Source organism: Vigna angularis, chromosome 5, assembly GCF_016808095.1.
Source record: "Vigna angularis cultivar LongXiaoDou No.4 chromosome 5, ASM1680809v1, whole genome shotgun sequence".
Lineage (NCBI taxonomy): Eukaryota > Viridiplantae > Streptophyta > Magnoliopsida > Fabales > Fabaceae > Vigna > Vigna angularis.
Genome location: NC_068974.1, coordinates 36,010,466 through 36,032,555, shown reverse-complemented (window position 1 = coordinate 36,032,555; position 22,090 = coordinate 36,010,466). Strand labels below are relative to the sequence as shown.

The window sequence follows — 22,090 nt, the reverse complement described above, 5'->3', positions numbered from 1 at the left end:
GCTATCAAACACCAATATGAAATTTTAAATTAATTAACTACTATTACTGTAATCACTTCTCCTAGTTTGTTTAACAGCTTTGATTTATATCTAATTCAATTCTATAAATTCAGCCTATAATATGAGATTTTAGTGAGAATTTAGTGGTAACATTTTTGTTTAATATCTTTCCCAATAATTTTAATTTCTTGATCTATGTCATATTCTTAATATCCTTCCCTTGTATATATATAAGTCAACCCCTCATTCTCTCTATTTTTTTTTCTAGCTATGTTGTTAATGTAAAATATTTATTGATTCTGTTAATATGAATATTTAGAAGAAAAAACTCTGACTCCGGTTCCATTTCTTGTCAACAACACCATTCACACTGATTTCTATTTTACTTAAAATATCTCTGCAAACTAAATAGTATTACTAGTTTTAATAAAAGTAGCTAGTTTTAATATGGGACGGGTGAATAAAATATTCAAAATTTCTGACTATTTTCTTAATCAAATGGTCATATGCCATAGACAATTGCGTGATTTCTAAGGTAACCTTTTCATATTGGGAGAGAAACCAATCTGACTTAAAACAAATATTATTTTAGTCTTTCTCCCACAGCTCACCGTATCTATTCTTCTCACAACATTTGTCTTCTTTGTCTTAACTTTCTTCATTTGGATCTTTGTAAGTTAGAACAATTATTATTTTTTTAAATAATTATTATTTCAAAAAAAAATTAAATTATTAAGTAGCTTCTAAGCTATTTAACAATTGTTAAAGAGATTCTAAAATCAAAAATAATAGTTGAGTCCTTAATTGTGTACTTTTCTTTCCAATTAATGTCTCAGAATTTTTGAAACTCCTGCAAAATATTATTTTCTGTCAATTTCACTGTCAGAAACTAATCTATGTAGACTACAAAGGACGCTTCCACATTCTACATGTAAAAGCAACATTCTGAGAAGTTCCTTTGGCAGAATCATTTTTTTTCAAGAAAAAACATAAAAGTTAGTCTATTTTGAAACTAAAATCATTGTTTCTTTCCCTTGGAGAAAAAAAAAACACGAAAAAAGACTGCACAATCCTTTAAAATATGACTCATATGTATCTTTCAGATCCTCACAAACAGTTCTAAAAATTGATTTCATTTATAGTTTAGTAAAAGCAGTGAAGTATGTTTTCTGATCCATATAAAAAACTACGACATCCACGAGAAGATAGAAATCAGACAACTTAGAAAAGAAGTCACATAACAGGAATATACGGTTAGACGAAGCTACGTATAGTTAATTAAATACATGGTACAAGTTTATAAATGTTAAACAAAGTTGTTTGACAGTAACATGAATTGCGAGTTTGTGAGACAACATTTGAATCTAACGTAGGCCGAAAGCCAGAAGCCAAAATGCAAGTTGTCTTGAATATATATATACTTGACCCAGTAGTTTTTGAGCCTTAAGCTATTTTGTCCTTTGCAACAACTGAAGCTGTAAAACATATTCAGGAAGTTACATTCTCACTACATGGCAGTTTCATAAAATAATAATTACATGAAAGCAGGCCTTTCTATGAGCCACATACATTCAACTTCAACATATAAAACCACCGTTATCTGCTTTTGTTGACCATCTCTTTTCCTATCTACACACTATACTTGGTATTTTTCATTCTTTCATATTTCTTCAAAGTTGAAACTGATCAAATGGAATCTGATCATGATCAGCAAGCAGCAATATCTGAAAATCCCTCTGATGGGGAGGACCAAGGCGCAACTCACGTGACATCCAGGTCCTACGAATGCAACTTCTGCAGGAGGGGCTTCTCCAATGCACAAGCACTGGGGGGGCACATGAACATCCACAGAAAAGACAAAGCCAAGCTCAAGCAACAACAATCTTCAAATCAACCATCTTTGGACAAGGTTATCCCTCCACAGGATCAGACCAAGTCTGGTGAAGAACGGAACACGCCAAAATGGAATTGGAATGTGTCTCAAGAAGAACATGCCTCCTCTAGAGCATCTCACACAAGGCAACAGCTTCCACTCTTTGAAGAATCACCAACCAGCAGTGAAACACTGAAGCCACAAGGTCAAAATACCACTGATGGAGCTTTGTTATCTACCCGAGATTCATCGTTGAAGTTAGACCTTGAACTCAGACTCGGACTTGAACCACAGGATTCGTCACCAGAAACGGGTACAAGAAATTTTTTTTGAGTTCGATCCTCCTCACGCTATTGTCTGAAGATGTCCACGAACCCTTTTTTTTCTTGGTGAAAAGAGCTCATAACCTGTTTGATTTTGTTCTCGCGAGTTTACCCTTTGAATTAATTTTTACCATTGCTTGTATTTTATACATGGTTGTAAAATTTACTACTTTTATACAACATTTTCTGTTTTTCTGCAAAATATGTATATGATATTACTGCTTTGTTCTTGAACTGAATTCATTGCACCACATTCCAGATATTACCTCAAACCCTATATAGATCTAGTCTGTTCACAAGCAGCAATTGACGATACCCTTGCCTGATGTATGGAAATTATGCTTTTCTAATTAATATGATGCTGGTAATTAAGGAGTTAAAACATGAATATCGTCGATAACCTCAGAACAAATTAAATGAGTATTTTTGTTTACATACAAAATTTTATTCTCGATTAGAACCAGGTGATAGCCTTGTTCTTGTTCTCATCAACCACTTAGTGAATCGATAAGAACAAGGCAATCTATTAGCTGTACTTTACAGTATCTTATATACTTTGGATTAATCTACTTATCCAATATACAGTTTAGAACGCTAGCTGACCAAACTATTTATACATATACAAATTCTAAATTCTCTTCATTGACACATTTCAATCATACTTAAATTAATCTACCATTTTACTTTTTCTTCATCCACGGTCTCTATTATTGGTTTCAACTTTTCCATAAGTAATCAAATTGTTATCTTTTGTGACATTCAACATTCAGTCTAACTAGCTTTTTCATTATATCTTTTATGGTTCCAGAAAATGCTAAACTTCTCGTTCTCTGAAATAACTATCTTGTAATCTCCACTTTTCTTATTTTTGATATGTGTAATAGTAGGATATGTCTCAGTGACCACATTTTGTTTGGCAACATTTGACCTGCATGAAGAAATAGTTTACCTAGTGCCAATGTGCACTGGAGAATTCTTTTAGAGATATCAACCTTGTTCTTGTTGTAGGGACACCAACAAGTAACTTTACCACAACGTACAGCTTTTAAGTCAGCTTCTTCCATTTTTGTAAGTTTTTTGTACAATGTTTCTAGGTGCCCATAGTATATGATAAAACCTATACATTTAAGCTTAGAATATTCCATTTTTGTAAGTTACTAGATATGAACCTTAAACACGATTGCCTTGTCTCTTCACATCAAGATATGATTATTAACATGATTACAGCCAATATATGATACAAAAAAAGGGAACACATCACATAAACCTATTCAACTAGATGACATAGAAACCAGTTGGAGTCCATTGTGAACATTATATAGAACTGTGACTTGAAAGATTAGAATTTTATATACATATATATATTTAGAAGTATATGGATTGAAGTATCCTAAATACTCTACTTAATAATATTATTCTTTTTGCTGATAAAAAAAATAGATGACATCCAACACAATGAAGTCTTTTTAACATTTATTTTTCAACAAAGCATTTATATGAAGGACTCATTTCTCAAGTATGTAGATAAGTACTTAGTTTCTAATCTTTTTCTTCAAATGCAAACATTTACTTTGGAGTTTGTAGGTATTGTAATATGAGATTATCTTGTTGAGTTTTGTTGAAGATGGATCGATCATTATCCTTCACATGTTTCACTTCACTACAATACATCTGAATCCTTAACACCTTTCTACTAAGTTGGCAATCTGTTAAGGTCTCATGTCTTACAGCAAATGCAAGAACAGAGAAAAAATATTATAGTGGAAGTTGGGGCTTTTAATCTCTTTCAAATTTTACAATTTCAACCTGTTCATATAAACAATCATATACTGACATTAATTTAAATTGCATTTTAAAATTAAACAAAGATATTTAAACTTTATTTTGTGATAAAATATATTACCATTAATATTTATTATTGTTATATATCATTGTGAAGATAATTATTTTATACTTTTTACGTAAATGCTATATTTCGTTTATGCCTCATAAAACATTGACATAGTTATTATCTTTAATTATGAGATGATATGTGTTTGTTCTTGCTATATAATTTTATCACGAATTATTTGTGAATTAAATATTATTTATTAAGCTTTCTTATATGGTAAATTTAATTTGAAAAAAAAACACACACACAAACATATATATATATATATATATATATATATATATATATATATATATATATATATATATATATATATATATATATATATATATATATATATATATATATATATATATATATATATATATATATAAAGAAGGTGAATTCATCATTCAAGTCTATTCAATCCCTTTACCATTTTGTCCCTACCAAGTCTAAATGAAGAAACATTACCACTTATTATAACTGTTTCTTCATATAAGCATTGACTTTAAGAGGTTTTTTAGACAATATGTCCAGAGATGATTGTTGTACATTATTGTTGATCTTGTTAGAGATCTCATATTCATCACTCACATCACAAAAATTCTTGTAAATGTTTAATATTTTTGGTCTAAAGTTTTAGTCAAGGTGTCATTTAATGTGATAGTCAACAAAAATAGAGACACAACTACATTGAGAGTTGGGAGCATTAGTCTCCTTTGGATTACTACAATTTCAATTATTTTATGTTATAATATATAATATACTGATATTAAGAAATAAGTTATATTTTTGTAGTTAAATAAAAATATTTAACTTTTACTTGTTTTGGTTTTTCCATAAAATATTTTCATTACAATTACAGTTATATAATATTCCTTGTTTTACATAAATGCTCTTATTATAATTTGTAATATAGAAATACTAATTATTTTCTATTTTAAAATAAATGATTTAGTATAATTATTTGTAAGGTTTTTATTATTACTCTTTTCTTCTTCTAGAATTTTATTATGAATGATTTATGACTTAAAGACTGTTTATTATCCTTTCTCAATGTGATAAATTCTATCGTAAGAGAGAAAATTCATCATCCAAGCTTATTCAATCATGAGCGTCTCATATAACAATCAAGTCTCTTTTAAACATTTTTGTTTTTCAACATTTACAACCCTCATATTCAACTATTAGTAACATAGAAGCAGTTCAAAATTTGAAAAACCTAAAACAAATTTTTATTTAGTAATAAAATAATTTATATTAAAATATATTTTATTTAAAATTCATTTATTGAATTTTGTATTTAAATATTCTTTTTTAATATCTATAAAAAGTAATGGAGTGAGTTTCAATCTTAATATTGTTATCTTTTGTAACATTCAGCTTAGCAAGTTTTTTTTTTCAAAATCTTCATATTATTCCGGAAATGCTATTTATATTTATGAATTGTCATCTTCACTTCTCATAATTTTTTATTTTCCTAAGAGCAGACCTTCACATTCATGAACCATTTTTTGTTTATAAGTCAAATATCTCTATTTCTTCACATCACCATAACTTGAATAAAATCAATACGAGACAACAATTATCACCTAAGTCTATTCAACTAGGTGGCGTGTCAGACAACGATTAAACCCTTTTGACATTTTTTCTTCTAACAAGAGAACAATTAAACTCATTTAATTTTTTCCCTATTTTTTAATTTGTCTTTGTAATATAATGTAATCATTATATACTACTATTGGACTTTCTTAGAAATATCTTTTCCGTGACGACAGCCTACAAGAATAAAGTCATAGATAATCATTCGTTATCCAATGTTTCCTCATATATTGACTTTAATATTATAATTTTTACAACTCTTTGAAGATCTCATATGCATCATTCATATGTCTTGCCTCACTATAATATCTACCAATCCTCGATACCTTTGTATTTTTATGAGTGTAGTATGAAAAAAAGTTTATGAAATCTAACTATTTCATGATGTATAGCAGTTTCTCAAAGTATTAGGTACATTTTTTTACATTGACATTCATCATGAACATTATAATAAATTATGTAATTATCCATTAAATTTGATTGGTAGAACAAAACTTTTGTTTTATTAATAAATTTCATACATGAATTTTAATTTTTTATTATTGATGGATATATTTTTATTAGTAATTTAAATTTTTTTTATCGATGGATTTGTTTATAAATTTCATTGATAAGATGGATATCAAAATTTTAGTTTTAAGTTGTGACCATTTCGTATTTCGCAATAAAATCAATCTTTATCTGATTTTTTTTTTCAAATTTTGTTATTAAATATGTTAATAAATGATTTTTTTAAGTTTATTGGAAAAATCTATTAATATATAAGTTTGCCTATGTATTGAATTTTTTAAAGATTTGTTGGTAAAGATTTATTGAATTTTAAAAAAAAATCCATTGGTAAAGAAGAAAAAGAACTGAATACAATCATTTTATTAATAGATTTATTGTTGTTGTAATTTTGTTTTATTGACAAACTTTTGTTGTTACTAATATTGATAAACTTTTTGTTCTATAATTTTGTTTTATTGACGAATTTGTATTATTACAATAAATTTTGTTTGTTGATAATTTTGTTTTTTTTCTCATTGTCAAGAAGCTTATAGGTAGTAAACTCGCATTCTATAACATACATATAGGCACTCATTTTTTAAAATATCTCTCATATATTGACTTTAACATTAAAATTTATTAAGTGTTATAATACATTTATCATCCACAACTATTCGATCTCACTAGATATCTTATCAGCCACATGTTACCCTAACAACAAGCCAAAGTGTCATGAAGGGTGGTTTTATATCAAAAATATCATACAATATAGAAGACAACCAAATGGTCATTAAGTATGATATTCTTTCAAATAAATACGTCTTTTATGACATTTATTTATCACTTGTCTAATACAAATCAAATTTATATTTCTTCATATGAAGTAAGTTTAATATTTTTCTTATAAGAAGCTCATTGTTTAAACATAAAGAGTCTAGTAGAGAATGTAATGTCCAAGCACTCATTTGTATAGATTTTTTTTATCGATAAAAAATATATTAATACTAAAGTACTAGATACTTTAACCTTTTTACAAGACTATTTACAAAAAAACCAAAAAAAAATTAATATAACTTATAAATGTCATTTTCTTTAATATAACCTTTTTACACCCCTCTATTAAGTCATTAAAGCTAGATAGATTATATAACTTATAAATGTCATTTTCTTTAATTATCATTAAAATTGATGGAGTATATATAAGCACTCATCTAAGTGACAAAAAATTAAAATGAAATAACATTCAACATTGGATTAGTTTATACTATATAACAAGTAATAACTTAAGCCAAGAATATACAAATAAATTATAATTAGACGACACATCAATTAGTTGTGATATATTTGTCAAAGTAATTAAACGATATATGATTGTTAATTAATTACAGGCATTTGCGAATATGACAACACATGGCTTGACATAAATTGTTTAAAACAATTAAATAGTCGAGGACGTAAATCAAAAAAATTAAAAATATTGTAAAGTAACTTTTGACACATTAGAACAAGAAAGATATATAGAAATGTCATTAAATAATAATGTTATGATAAAAATGTCTCAATACTTTTAATGTATAATTATTTTATTTTCTAATCGTTATCATGAATATAATTCTATCACTATAATTCTATAAAAAAATCATTACTATAATATAATAATTTAATGTCATTATGATGAATCTTATTTATAATTATACAATGAAGTTCAAAAAAATAAAAAAATTATCTTAAATTTCAATTATTATTATTTTAATCTGTGTTCTTTGCTTAATTTCATTCAAGTGTATTATAATTTTTATTAGTATATAAAAGAATTCATTATAATTTAAAGAATAACAGTAAAGAAACATTTAAAATATTTTAAGTTTGATTATATGTTTTCTTTTTGATGATTTTTTAAAAGTATTTTTAAATTGTATCCATTTGTTTCATTAACTTTGTAAATTTAATAAATGTTTTAGTTTCATGAAATTTTATTTGATATTATATTTGAAATATGAATAATTATAATTTTTTTATAAATATTTTGATATTATTGAATATTTAATAATATTATTTTTTTCTTTACAAAAATTTATTATTATTTTATAAAAATTAATTAATTAATTTAAACATAAAAAAAATGTATAAACACGTATAAGATATCATACCAGTTATCCAATGAAAATAGAGATAAGACAAAAATTTTATTCCCATTATGTTTGAGTATGGAGTTGAAGGTAAACTTTTATTTGAAAATAAATATATGATAACAAAACTAGTTTCCATTACCCGGTTTAACAAGGTAGACTTAATACCAATGTATTAATGGAATTGATAAAAAAAAAAAAGGTATTATGGGGTCCTATACACCTAAGAGAAGTTTAGAACTTCTAATATTGTATATCTACCATTATTTTTAAAATAGATTTATGATTCATCAATAAATGTTAATTAATAACGAATCAGAGTTTTATCGTAATCGCAATTTTTAAAAAGAAAAAAAAAACAATCATAAATTAAGGAGATTAAACCTCGGAAATGACAATACTAAATGTTCTAAGGATGTCTTTAGCTTTTGGTTATGATAGAAAAATGAGCTAGAAATACTAATTTTGGTTTCTAAATTTTGCTCATATAAAAATGAAAGTTATGTGGTCCTAAACGCAACTATTTCTTATCTCTGTTTAAATATAAATCGAGACCAAAATCTCGTTGATCTTCTCAAAATTTTGCCAAAGATGTTAACTTGAAGATAAAATCAATTTTCCCCTTTGAATTATGATTTGAGAAAAGTATAAAAAAAAAAGTGTAATCTAAACACGCACAAGTTGTTAATGAATAAAGAGAAAGCAGAAGATAAGGGAAAACCCATTTATTGTTTTCCCCGAAAACAGGGTTCTGAACCAGTACAACTACATAAATATCCTGCTTCAAAACATAGAACTTTACAAGACAATACACATGCAATCAAATTATCTACGTTAACAAATACTCAAACAACGCAGTTTTATGCCGTGCAAGATGTTCCACTTCCTCTAGTCATCATCAACATAGATAGTCTCTTGTTTGAACAGGCCACCAAATACATTTCTCACCTCTTTTGCTGTCTCTTCCTTCTTCGGTTTTTCCTCCTTTGGTTTACTAGCAGCTCTTCTCGGAGGAGTTTGTTTAACCACGGCTTTGTTTGGCGCCAGGTTCCGAGCCTTGGCCTGTCCCCTTACCGTGGCTAGCTGAACCTTTGGTTTCTCATCCTCATCAGGGTTTTGGATTGAAGTAGTAATCTGTGAGCTCAACTTTTCCCAGGAAAACCCTGCACCAAAGTCTTTTGCCTTGTTCAAGAGGTTTTCCACCGAGGCTCCAGCTGCCTCTGCCTTCTCTTGTGCCTCTTGGGCCAGATTAGCAGCCAGTGCTTCTTGCTGCGAAAGCTTTTTCACCTCTTGTTCCAACTTCTTTGCTGATTCAGCTGCTTCACTGGCTTTTTCTGCAGCCACTCTTGCCGCCTCCTCTGCCTTTGCTTTCTCCTGCATTTCAGCATAGGCTTTCCTTCTTCCATCCTCGGGAATAGGACTGCAAAGGAACTCATAAATCAGATAGAAATAGATACTGATCCTCCTTACTAAAATATCATTGTTCTGCTATAGATGAAAAAGAGACACAACTAGCTATACATCAACTGTTTTACCTAAAAAGTTCATCCACACGCTTCAAAGGGGCATTCGGATCCGAGTACACTTTCACGACCTATTAGATTAAGAGAGAGGTGTATTGGTCAAACCAAAAGCTTCGATCTTTGTAGCTTTTCAAATAGAATAACTTAACCCCCCCTCCATAACTTTTCATTGGATGAAAAAAGAATTATATGCATGGTTTCAAGTTTAGTTTTGCTGTTTTTCATTCAATACTAATATATTAAGATGATTAATGGGAAGATATCAGGCCTTACCTTTTCAAATGTACGTAGTTCTGAGATATCGGAAATGCATATTATATCTTCTCATAAATACGTCAGAAACAAAAACGTTAAGTGAAAAACTAAATGCTAAAATTAAAAAAAAAAAAATGACCGCCACTGCAATTTAACAACAAAATCAAAGAGCTTTTGTTATCGTAATCATAATTCCAACAATATCAAATATTGTAATGAAATTACGATCACAACTTAATTGTACTTTAAAAATTGTTAAATATGTTGAATGTCTAGAAAAATTTAGAATCATCCAATGCCTTCTTCATTTGATGTCAGAAGCACTAGTATAAAGATTTTATAAGAAATTTCAGCAAACACTGGATGCATAATCCGTAAAAGAATACCTTGTTTTCTGCTACCTCAGTATTGGCGAAGACATCAGCCACCAACGATGCAATCTTGGACTTCGCTACCTACATCATTTTCTAAAAGTCTATTATTACCCACCGGTATGGGGAGAAAAAGGGTGGGGAAAAAAGGAAACAATATCATTCATCGCATACATTACATTACTTTATAGTCGTTCGCACTAGTGTTTCCCTCGCCCAAGACGACCACATTGTAGGAACTTTCGGGTGCGAAATCATCGGTCAAACTTGTCTTGATGAAGGTGTATTTGACGTCAGTTTCAATAACTTTCTGTAGGAACTCTTGTATGGTCAAGGGTTGAGACCGAGAGAAGAGATTGTTGAAGAAGGAGGAGAGACCGTCCAGTACATTGTAGGTTGAGGCCCCAACGCCGTTCTCGTCGTAGATGACAGCCACGTGGCCAACTCCGGCCAACTGTGCTGCCTGAACCACTTGCAATGCGTCTGATGCCGACACCTCTGCTGTTGGACCGTTCTCTGCGGAACTAATGGTGACAACCACTTTGCTGGCGTTGCCTATGGCTTTGGCTATTGAGTCAGCGTTGTCAAAGCTTGATTGCACAGCATTCAAACGCTTTGCCTGCTCATTTGATATAATCTGTGTATTCACCATGCATGAATTAGTTTCCGAAAAGCACTCCAAATAGAAATTTCATAAAGAGTAATGATATGCAACCGTATCTCTCTTATCACATTTATATTTTTATTCTCCTCGTCGCTCATGTACTACCTATCTATTCACCACAGATTAGTGCCAACAAATATTTTTCCTATCATAAATGGTCAACACATGTCCCATTGATTCTTCTGTAATACTAGTGATTTCTCCGGAGTTTTAGCACTTTCGTTACTTAGACCGTGAAATTAGAATTAGTAATCTTTCTTGCCACATAAGATCCAGTTCATTAAGTAGTCTTAATATTTAAAAAAAAGTGTGTTTCAATCTAAATATCTTATTTGCAAATTGCATTTTTTATTAGTATAACTTTACACGGTGCTGATCATTTTTTGTGTTTGACATGCAACAGAATTTGTGCCGTGATGTTCTTAAAAAAGTGTTGAAATACTTGAGGTGAATGTTGTTACATAATTATTATATTATTTGAATGATCACCATATTTTAAGATGGTTCAATTAAACCCGTATAACAGTAAACATGTTACAGATCTCGCTTTTCATGGTGGCTCGTGTAATGGCGAAGTTGATCATATTCTTCTTTTCAAAAGTACAGCAACGTATGACAAAGAAACATGTAATTTAGTAGGAATAAAAAAAGATTAACTGTTTTGGTAAGTGATCCTCGAGACGTTCAGAATTTGAAGAATTAAAAAGGTTAATGTTTGAAGTGGAAGCTGATTAAGAGAGAGGTTGACCTTGTATTGAGCAGCAAGACGAGCCAATTCCTGTGCAGAGCCAAGTTCGGAGACTCCAGCCCGAACACTGAAACCTTCCCTAAGAAGCGTCTGTGCAATGCGAATACCAGCCTGCCCTGTGGCGCCAGCAACGAAGACGGTTGAAGGATCTTTGCGCCTTGGATTTCCAAATGAAAAGCCTGGCGAAGAATTGTTGGTTGGAACTGGGATCAAGGAAGTGACATCGGGTATCTTTCCAAAGTCTAAACGAAAAGGGTTGGAATTGGAAGAGGTATCTTTGTCATCAGGAGAAGATGAATCATCTTTGGGTTTGCCAAGCCCAAATGATGGGAATGATCCAGACTTCTTGGCGAAGACTCTGAGCCTTGGGTTCCGGAGGGTGAACCTTGAATGGGGGGTTGTGGTTAGGAGGGATGAATTGGACGTAAGAGTGGGAGTCATGGATGGATTTCCAAGCTCACCCTCGCCTTCAATAGGAGGGACTATACGTCTTTTGGATTCTCTACCTTTACCTCTACCTCCTCGCCCTTTCAATCACTGATTTTCTTTCGTCTTCTCACAATTATCCCAATGGGAGAGGCAACCGCAGTCTGGCCAATTGTCTCCAGCCACGTACTCATACTTTATCCTTTGCGGAAATATCCAACACCAAGCGTTCCAACAGCACAGAAAATGACGTTCCCTTTTAAAACACGATCGTGAATCGAAAATCGTATCCCCTCTAGCACTGTTTTCGTCCATTAATGCAACACTGTGCTAGTTATGGAATTTTTTTACACTGAACTTTGGATAAGGGTACAATGTCCCAACCCAATATATGGTAGCAAAAGCTTTCGTATGCAAACAACTGTGGGCTAAAACAAATATTTCGAAACTTGTTTTCCTTTGTGAACCATTTACTTATTACATACACATTAATATTGTCTGGAGATGAAGACAAAAAAGAAGTTGAATATATAATATAAAAATGAGACAAAAGAACTACACGGATCAGTTTTGTTAGCCTTGTGTCGTCCGATGTTAAGTTCCATGGTCGATCGGTTATAAAAAAAACAAATCTGACAATTAATTATAAGACTATCGTGATAAACAAGATTAAAAGTAATTGGACCATAATTAAAACATTATTAAGGTAAAAAAACTCAGAAACTTACAAATATAGTATGTCGGTAAGACAATTATTATTTTAACATCTACTGTATTTATTAAATTGTGTCTTAACCGCTGACTTGAAAGGACAAAATGACACACAATAGGAGAGAAGAGAGAAGATGTCTAAACAAAGGAAAGATATAGCCAGTTGAACAGAGAGTTTGTGTATCTTTAGCCCGACATACAATAACAGAAGTACATACGTATGTAGTATGTTTTGAACAAAGTATTGTATGAGACTCCATCCCTTGACTATAAGTACCAATACTATGGTTGATTAAAAAAGTCGAAACTTCACAATTAGTAACTGCAAAGAAAAATGCGTGCTCATGGGATAAAACTAAAAGAGAGTACGAGGGCTAATTACTTATGCATAAAGTGATTAGCGTAACAAATTTTATTTAAAGGCCACGATAAGCATCCCTGCATGGAACGAGTGTTGAGCTGCTGTGACCAGACTCACTTGAATAAATAGCTTAATATCGAATATCGTTCAAAACGAGTGTGACAACAGTGTGCTTCTACGGTTCTCTGATTTAGTCTAGCCAAACACATGACGCCATTCAAAACGTTAACCCAAAACCAGTACTCACTCACTTTTCAGAATAGTATTTTCAAAATGATAAAATAAGTATGAAATAATAATTTTCCGTAAAACTATAAACTATATTTCTAACTTAAAAAACACACATACTAAATAAAACTTAATTTTATATGTCCAAAATGGTCGTGTTAATAATACTAGAAATATCCTCTATCACAATCCACGGTTAATCAAAAACATCAGCTACAAATTTATATTCAACCCACTGTTGGATATAACTCCACAATGAAGCCAAAAATACAAATATTTTTAAAACATTATTTATATTACAAGTATTTTTAAAACAAGTCCTTCAAAAGAAGGCCGGAAAATGCTTTCACGACAATATACAAATATTTTTTATTTATATTTTAAAAAACAAAAATTGCATTAACATACCCACACCCATTTTTTCAAAACTAACATTTGTTTCTTGTAGTGTGCTCGTAGCATTCACGCCACACGGGGACACGGCGTTCAAAGTTCTCAAGCAAAGGGCGAAAATATAAGTTTTGAATCGCAACCAAGTAAAACCTGGAAACAAGCACTCGTATCACATAAAGTAAAAATAAACAAGGCGTAACATCGCAACGAAGCAACCATACGACCCACAAGACAGTAATACTTAAAAAGATATCGCCAACTTCTTGCAAACAATCAAACAATCAAAGTACGTAAACGACCACATATTTGTACAACAAAGCATACAGCTACATCAAACTCAATGGACCCAATAAATGCTTTCAAGGAATAATACCGGGAAACAGCCCAGAAACAACTCCTGAGATGCCAACGTTAATCATGAAAAATATACAGCGGTAAAGAACCACCTGTGTTATATACAACAGATTTACCTATAATGCTCTTCTAGAACTAGAAAAATGGCTAAAAGAATGAATACTTCACCTGAATTGAAGTTCAAAATAAAGATCTGCACATGGTCTTCTCACCAGGTCATCTAGAGTTGACATAAAATTCATCTACCAATTGACCAGAAAGCTAATTTAGTATAAAACTCATTAATAATATTACCAAGACCTTCAGGATTAATCTGGTCTAAATAGGAAACTAGTCAACATTACTATGCACATCAAAGCCATAGGGAAATAGAGAAAAGAAACGTGAAACAAACCAAAAAACAGTAGAAGATAGAACCAAGATGCACCACCCAAAAAACATGAAATTCCCAACTAAGGGGAGACAAATATTACCAGTAAATATAGGGCAATGTCTGCATAGAGTTGTACTCAACAGATTTGCTCAGTAAGCGTCATTTATCCATTTCCGCTGCCAGCATTAAAGATAGATAACATCAAACAGTTACCAAAAAATAAACAAACATAACATTTGTAAATGGGAAGTTCCTAAACAAACTAAGATATTTCTCAAGTTTTTAAATAAAACAACTTAAAAACTCAGAAGTGATGCATTTAATTATTGATGCCCCTCTTTGCTTTGAGGGATTCAAGAGCCTTATTCCGCAATTCAATCTCAAGCTTCTTTTGCTCAGATGGTGTCTCTTCACCATCACTTTGATGATAATCTCGTCCAGCTTCCTCGTCATCTGAAATATTGTCTGTTTTACTTTTCAGCTTCAGCTTCTCTGCACGTCGTTCTTCCCTTCTGCGACGCCTCTCTTCCCGTCTTCTACGCTTATCCTCCTTCCGCAACTTCTTCTCCTCCTTTCTCCTCTTCTTAGCCTCTTTCCTGTCCTCTATCTCAGAATCATAACTATAATCCTCGTCAGAAGACGCATATTTTTTCTCAGACCTTTTATGCCTTTTCCTGTTCTTGCCCTCTCGTCTATGCTTACCACTTTCCTCAGAAACAGAATCATGTGAAGCACTCTGATTGCCAATATCATCTCTTCCAACTAAATATGGAGTGGCTTCTGATTTCTGGTGCCGATCACTACTTTTGGCATAATTTGAACGGGATTGGTCCTTGTCATCTGATTTTTTAATATCTACAGATTCACGAGGCTTCTCCCTCGAAAAAGTTTCCTTGTTAACTGAGGGCTTTTGTTGAGAAAGAAATTCATTGCCTTTTCCAGCAGACTTATCCCTGCCAAAGAAGTTTACCATTGTCAGATATGTATGTAGTGTAGTGTAGAAGCCAACCATCCCAATAGTTAGAACAGCTGCAGTAAGTCAACCGTATTACCGTTTTATTTCCTGGTCTTTCTTACTCCAATCATTGTTATGTTCAGAAGCTGGATGACCTGCATCCCTCTCAGGAGAGAACTCATCCTCATGACCATATTTTGCAGGTGAACCTTTTCTCGTACTAGCTGGTGAGTGTCTTACTATCTTGTGTGATGAGTTTACTTTAGGATCTCTCCTTTCTCTAACAAAAGAAACGTAAAAAATAATGAGAAAAGAACAAGAAAAACAATAAATGAATCAATAATAGTAACTTGTATTCATTGTTCTAGTTGTGATTGATAGCAGATAACGGAAACTACAGGGGATCCAACAAGCCCATTATGAAAAAATATAAAAAAACCATATTGGGTTATGGTGGAAGCATTGTGGTCAAATAAATATAATATACATATTGACAAAATTAAGACAAGCAGAAATATATTTGTAATGCTAAAAAGAATGAAAGACAACCATATAATTAATAATAATAATAATAATAATAATATCATGTCTAGAAATCCAAATAGCAACAAAATTAAATGAAAAACATTACGAAATTCAAACTCTAAACTTAAAATAACAAAATACTAATGTCCTAAATTTCTAGTCATATTTTTTATGTTCTTAAATCACCTTGTTCAGCTGCCATTGGGGTTGCTATAAAATAGATGATTAAATGTTTCAGATATCTAGAGAATAATTAGAGGAAAAGAAGAAAAAAATAATTTAGAGAGGGTGAGTGCACTAAACAAAGAGGAAATAGAAAATGAAAAGGAAAAAAAAAAGAGAGAGGACTTTCAGAGGAACTGGAGGTGGCTGTGGAGGCAGGTAAGTGAAACGAGGGCACGGCAATGGGCCAGTGACAATGCTGTAATGGGACACTGTGAACCAGAGGAGGCTGTGGCATTAATTTATTTTTTATAGTTTTTTGGGTTTGGGTCGGGTTGTATGACCCGATTTTTTGTTTTAAAAAGAAAGACTACTGCACTGATCCAACATCAAAGAAAAAATTAGGCTTCTTGAGTGTGTCGGGTCAGATTGGCCCATGCTGGTCCGAGGCATCTTCCACATGCTTCACAATTTCCACCATGGCTGCTATAAACCACTACTTTGACGGCCAACACAGCCTCTATGAGCCATGAAAGACCCAATTAACCACCACCATGCTGTGACAACCGCAATAAGTCTGCCACCAGCACATAGTCCACCACTGAAATTCACCATGGCAAACCCATGGCTGCTTTTCAATAACACGGCTTGTATTCCTAAAATTAAACCAACTAGCTAAACAGTTATATGATTCAATACCAAACCTGGAATAGTATGTTTCTTCTGCTTCATCTCTAGTCTGTGGGCTTTCATGGCTAGATTTATGGGTTCTTTGTTTCTTTAAAGGACTCAAGCTTCTTTTATTGGATAACTTTTCTCTTTGTTTCATAGTGTTCCCATGAGGACTAAACATTTGCAAAGAGCAAAAAGTAAGTGTGCGTGAACATTTAAAATGGTGGAGGTAAGAATATAGCTCAAAGTGAAGAAAAATTACCTTCTACCTTCACTGCTGGTCTCACTCCTTGCTTCTGCAGATACAGATCGATTTGGAGATTTCTCCGGAGTGGACATTGACTCTTGTGATTTATAGTTCAAAGCTTTGCCTCTTCGTACAGACCCCACAGGGCTACTCCTGAATATTTTATAAATTTAAATTTAAATGCAGAACAAATCACGTTCAAACTATCACTACTTAATTTTGTTGTCCCTCACAAGGTGTGGGGTCATTATAAAATTCCAAAGTTGAAACTTCAAACCTACTTCAAAATTGAATAAGCAATTATGTATTTGAAATATGTCTTTCTTAAACACTTTAATATTATCGAATTAATAAATTTAAGAGGGCCAGAGACAAAAATAAACGGCAATTTTATTCAAAAGCTACTATACCTGACTCTCCTTATAGAAGACTGCATGGGACTTCTTTGTTGTCTTTGAGAACTTTTCCTATTTGGAGAGGTTGAAACATGTCGTATTGGAGACTGAGAACTCCATTCATCTCGAGGAGACCTCTGAGGGGAGATACTTGGAGATCTATTCTTGCTAGGAATAGGTGATCTGCGTCGCAATGGGGATGGTGAGTGTGGAGGAGTTCTACTACCATACCTTCGTTGTATTGGGGAGGGGGATTGCATGGGAGATTCTGATCTATTCCGAGCACTGATTGGTGGAACTCGACGGACTGGAGAAGGTGATCTATGCCGAGTGACAGGTGATCTTCGTCGTCTAGGTGAAGGTGATCTTCTTGGTCCAAGAGGTGATGGTGATCTATGTCTGTGACCGGGTGATCTCCACATTCCAAGAGGTGATGGGGATCTATGTTTGTGCCCTGGGGATGGTGATCTATGACGACGACCAAGAGACGGTGATCTATGATGACGATCAGGAGATGGAGATCTACGTCGTCGTACCAAAGGAGATCTATGTCTTCTCCCAGGAGAAGGAGACCTGCGTCGTCGCATTGGAGAAGGTGACCAACGTCGTCGCACTGGAGAAGGTGATCTCCGTCGTCGCACCGGTGAAGGTGACCTTCGTCGTCGCACCAGTGAAGGTGACCTCCGACGTCGATAAGAAGGTGAACTTCGGTGCACTGGTGAATGAATTCTACGTCGTATAGGAGAAGGAGATTTGTAGCTTGAGCGAGATCCGGATCTTCTCCTCAAATAAAGTGACCTCCTATGAGGAAAACGTCGTGGTGAATGCCGATGAGGAGAAATAGATCGTCTTTGTGGAGAACGGTGAATCTTTTCAAAAGAAGGAGAGCGTCCTCGAGCTGTTGGAGACCTAGACATACTTTTTGACCTGTGTCTACCACTAAACAATATACACCCATTAATACAAAATGACAAATCTAAATTAAAATATAATGCACAGTATAGTACTTATTAGAAGACTAATGGGGTGGGGAATGAAATAAGATCCAATAGCTGACCAAGTTGCATTTAATTACGCATCAAATTTGGATACCCTGAATATACAAGCATACCCTGAATAACTTCGGGAATTTGAAAATGATTTGCTCATTGACCTTGAGGGTGAGCCTCTGCATGAAATGGCAAACACAACGTATTGATAACCTTCCAATTCAATATAAAAAAGAAAGGTGAAAATATGTTTTAATGTTAGTTTTTAATAGTTACCGATGAGGTGAAGTAGAAACTGCAGGTGAATGTGGGGACCTAGAAAGTCTATAATAAATTAACAGTCAATTAGTACATAAGAATTCAACTTTAAAGTTTGAAGGAGCACAGTAATGTTTATGTGGATTCGATTCTCTACACTCAAACACCAACCAAATACTCAACTAACAAGTAAAGCTTCAGAAAAAAAAAAGTTCAAAATATATTGCATGGTGTGATTGACATTACTTGATAAACTTTAAATATGTAATTCCAACCACATCAAACGTAATATTTATATATCACATTTTACGCACATAAATAAATATTCATAATGTCAGAAGTTTCAGCAAATTTATGCAGATTACATTGTGATTTATTTTAATTAATATAGGCAATTTTAAGGTTGCCAATTGTCATGAAAAAATATGAGCTCTAACAGGATATAGATTAGGATTTAAGAATGCCTTTTTAAGTTTGTGGGCAAGTTAGACGAGTTTATACTATAAACAGACCTTATATCTCCGATTGGGCAAACTCAAGCAAGGGTTCTAGGTCATATAACAACATACACCAAATATAACAAAATAATAATCCACTGACTGTGAGAACCAAAAGAAATCATTTTATATTCTGGAGCCTAACCCATAGGTAAACCACTAAAAAGTAAAAGAAATAACATAACATGTAATTATTAAAAAAAAAATCCACTTCACCTGCTCCTTGCCCTGACACCATTCCTCTTTTCAGGTTCCTTCCCATCTCGATCATATCCTGAATCCTTCGACTTTGAATTTGGAGCTGATGCAGTATCCTTATCCTTGGAATCAAATCCACCGTCCTACAGTAGTTTGAGGTAAAGGACATGAACCCAAATAATTGCAGAAGCTAGCTGAACGCCATGGAAACACAAATGAAAGTTAAAACCAAAATCTCAGCTCTATAAAATGTAACTCCAGCATGTACAGAGTAGTATTACCAGTTTCTTAAACCTCTCTTCCAAAATATCTCTACCTTCCTTATCCTTTTTCCTCTGAATTTCACTGGTTATCCGATCATTTTCAGCCTAAAACATCCACAAGAAAAACCCTTTTTTTTTCAGAAACACACAAGAATAAAGAGAAAAGGCATTTTGAGACAAAAATGAATGGCATATTGAACTTCAATAGCACCTTCTTCTTCAAAAGTTCTTCTTCCTTGGCATCCAAGAACTGCTGAGGAACACCACTGGCATTTTTCTGTGCACTGAGAAGAAGTGTCCAAAGTTCTTTCATGAACTTTCCAGTGTTCTTTTCCATAAATCCAGTAATTTGTATTTGAACTTCCTTCCCGTTCACTTCCTGCGTCATAATGAATAGAATGTGACCAAATGGTGAAAAATTAAAGCACAAATATGTGAAAAAGTTGGCAAAAAACCAAGTAATACAACAAAAAAATGCATGACTACATGTATGTTACTGATAGTTCAATTTAAGGAGTAAGACTTCTCAATCACAACCTAAAAGCAAATAGATGTTAGGCAAATAATATAAATATAATTTTTAACAACACACATTAAGAGGGGGGAAAACAAATTACAAAGGTGAAAACGCTTTTTAATCTCCATGATTAATAACATAAAACTACCTTAGCATCCAGAAGACTGTGTATGAAGTTAATAAGCACTTCATCCTCGAAACCAAGAAACTCGGTCACCCTTCTGGTGACCCAAGGCTTAATTACTTCCATATTCACCTTCGTCATGTCCACCTACAAACCATCAAGCATATCTGAATTAAAACAAAAAAGAGGCAAACGGAAAGGAACTGACTACAAACTAGTGCAAACTTTATTTATCAAGTTCACACAAACGATAACCCTCGTCGCACCCAAACAGCAAAAGCGTTTCAACAAACCCTATAAACTAAAGATTTAAACAAGAAAACAGACCAGATGCTCCAATTCCGGTGCAAACTTCTGTGATTTCATCAGCTTGGCTTGCTTGTTCGAAAACCGAGTGTCCTGGTCCGCGGATGTGCCCTGAATACAAAATTCAACAAAGCTGAGTATCACGCTGCAATTAAGATGACAATTAATGGGAAAAAGGAGAAGATCTGAGAAATGTTGAGATATTTTAGGTAGGATTAAACAGGGGAAAGAGTTAATTGCAAGCTCAGAGGTGCCGCTATACTAACTCGAAAGAAACCTCCCGACATCTTTTGATGGCAATCGTTTCCGTACGGAGAGAAGAGTGTGTGACGGAGATTGCGAACGAGAACCCACAAGCGGAGAAAGGCGGATTCGGAGCAGAACTTAGGTTTAAACTACGGCACATACACCGATATAAATAGGGGGAGAGAAGATGGATAGGTTCTGATTCTCAACAATGTGGTTGAGAAGAGAAGAAGAGAACCGAGTTCCAGAGTTGGAGCGCAGACTCGCTATCTTGGAACTCTGTTGCGTTTCAGAACCTACTCGAAGCGTGCCCTAATTGCACTGACCCAATTACAAAATCATCCCTCCAGTGTGCAATTACAATTCCACCCTTTTAGATCTACAGGTGCGTATAAATTATTAATTAATTAATTACAGAGGAAGAAATTATTTTTCTTATTATTGTTCATGAAAACAAATGTAAATGATAATAAAAATATTATTTGACTGAGAAAATATAAGGAAAAGTATATTTTCAGTTTCTGTAATTTTGTTAACTTGATTTCGATTCTATACTACAAAAAGTAATTAATTAGTTTTCACATGTATAAAATAAAATTAATCCTTATATCAACTTAATAGTGAATAGTAAATTTAGATATAAAAAACTAAAGTAAAATATTTTAAAAACACTTAAGTATTGAATTAATCAATTTCAAAATACAATGACCAAACGTAAATTTGAAAAAAAATATCTTCGAAACATATTCAACAAATAAATATATTTTCAGAAATTTAGTGACTTAAATGGAATGATTAAAATTTATGTACTGATAACAGTTTCGTAAATAAGTGCTGATATTTTTAGTTAATTGTATGACCCGCGGTAGTGAGAGAATTCAACAGGAGGCACGTTAAAGTGTTATCTATAAAAATTTATATTTTATTAAATTTAATTTAATTAAAAATAAAAATAATTTATTTTTATTAATTAAATTTAATTAAAATTAAAATTTAATTTATATTTAATTTAATTTATATTATATTTTATATTTGGCTTA

At 32.5% G+C, this 22,090-nt stretch overlaps 3 protein-coding genes across 7 annotated transcripts; 1 reads left to right on the top strand and 2 right to left on the bottom strand.

The window, feature by feature from the left end:
* The first annotated feature begins 1,484 nt into the window (after positions 1-1,484).
* LOC108319617 (transcriptional regulator TAC1) lies at positions 1,485-2,456 on the top strand. The gene has a single exon (XM_017550810.2). It carries the CDS (start codon positions 1,691-1,693, stop codon positions 2,204-2,206), a length of 516 nt encoding a protein of 171 aa, XP_017406299.1. The 5' UTR covers positions 1,485-1,690; the 3' UTR covers positions 2,207-2,456.
* A 6,543-nt stretch (positions 2,457-8,999) lies between these two features.
* On the bottom strand, positions 9,000-12,515 carry LOC108319625 (protein PLASTID TRANSCRIPTIONALLY ACTIVE 16, chloroplastic). Its single transcript, XM_017550820.2, has 5 exons — positions 11,851-12,515; positions 10,623-11,075; positions 10,454-10,522; positions 9,825-9,883; positions 9,000-9,709 (listed from the first exon to the last, which is right to left on the bottom strand). The coding sequence occupies exons 1-5, from the start codon at positions 12,289-12,291 to the stop codon at positions 9,178-9,180; spliced, it is 1,554 nt and encodes a 517-aa protein (XP_017406309.1). The 5' UTR covers positions 12,292-12,515; the 3' UTR covers positions 9,000-9,177.
* A 1,795-nt stretch (positions 12,516-14,310) lies between these two features.
* Positions 14,311-21,370, bottom strand: LOC108319624 (uncharacterized). 5 transcript variants are annotated; one of them, XR_001831307.2, is made up of 15 exons: positions 21,071-21,370; positions 20,826-20,915; positions 20,523-20,645; positions 20,069-20,236; positions 19,876-19,962; positions 19,613-19,737; positions 18,918-18,965; positions 18,764-18,820; positions 17,668-18,591; positions 17,273-17,410; positions 17,043-17,183; positions 15,749-15,931; positions 14,797-15,649; positions 14,492-14,565; positions 14,311-14,415 (listed from the first exon to the last, which is right to left on the bottom strand). XR_001831307.2 is itself a non-coding variant. In XM_017550819.2 (13 exons), the coding sequence occupies exons 1-13, from the start codon at positions 21,089-21,091 to the stop codon at positions 15,016-15,018; spliced, it is 2,739 nt and encodes a 912-aa protein (XP_017406308.1). In that variant the 5' UTR covers positions 21,092-21,370; the 3' UTR covers positions 14,760-15,015. The 5 variants fall into 5 exon arrangements, 1 of the variants encoding a protein (XP_017406308.1); XR_001831309.2 differs by lacking the exon at positions 17,043-17,183 and having other exon boundaries at positions 21,071-21,369; XR_001831308.2 differs by lacking the exon at positions 18,918-18,965 and having other exon boundaries at positions 21,071-21,369.
* Between the last annotated feature and the right edge of the window lie 720 nt (positions 21,371-22,090).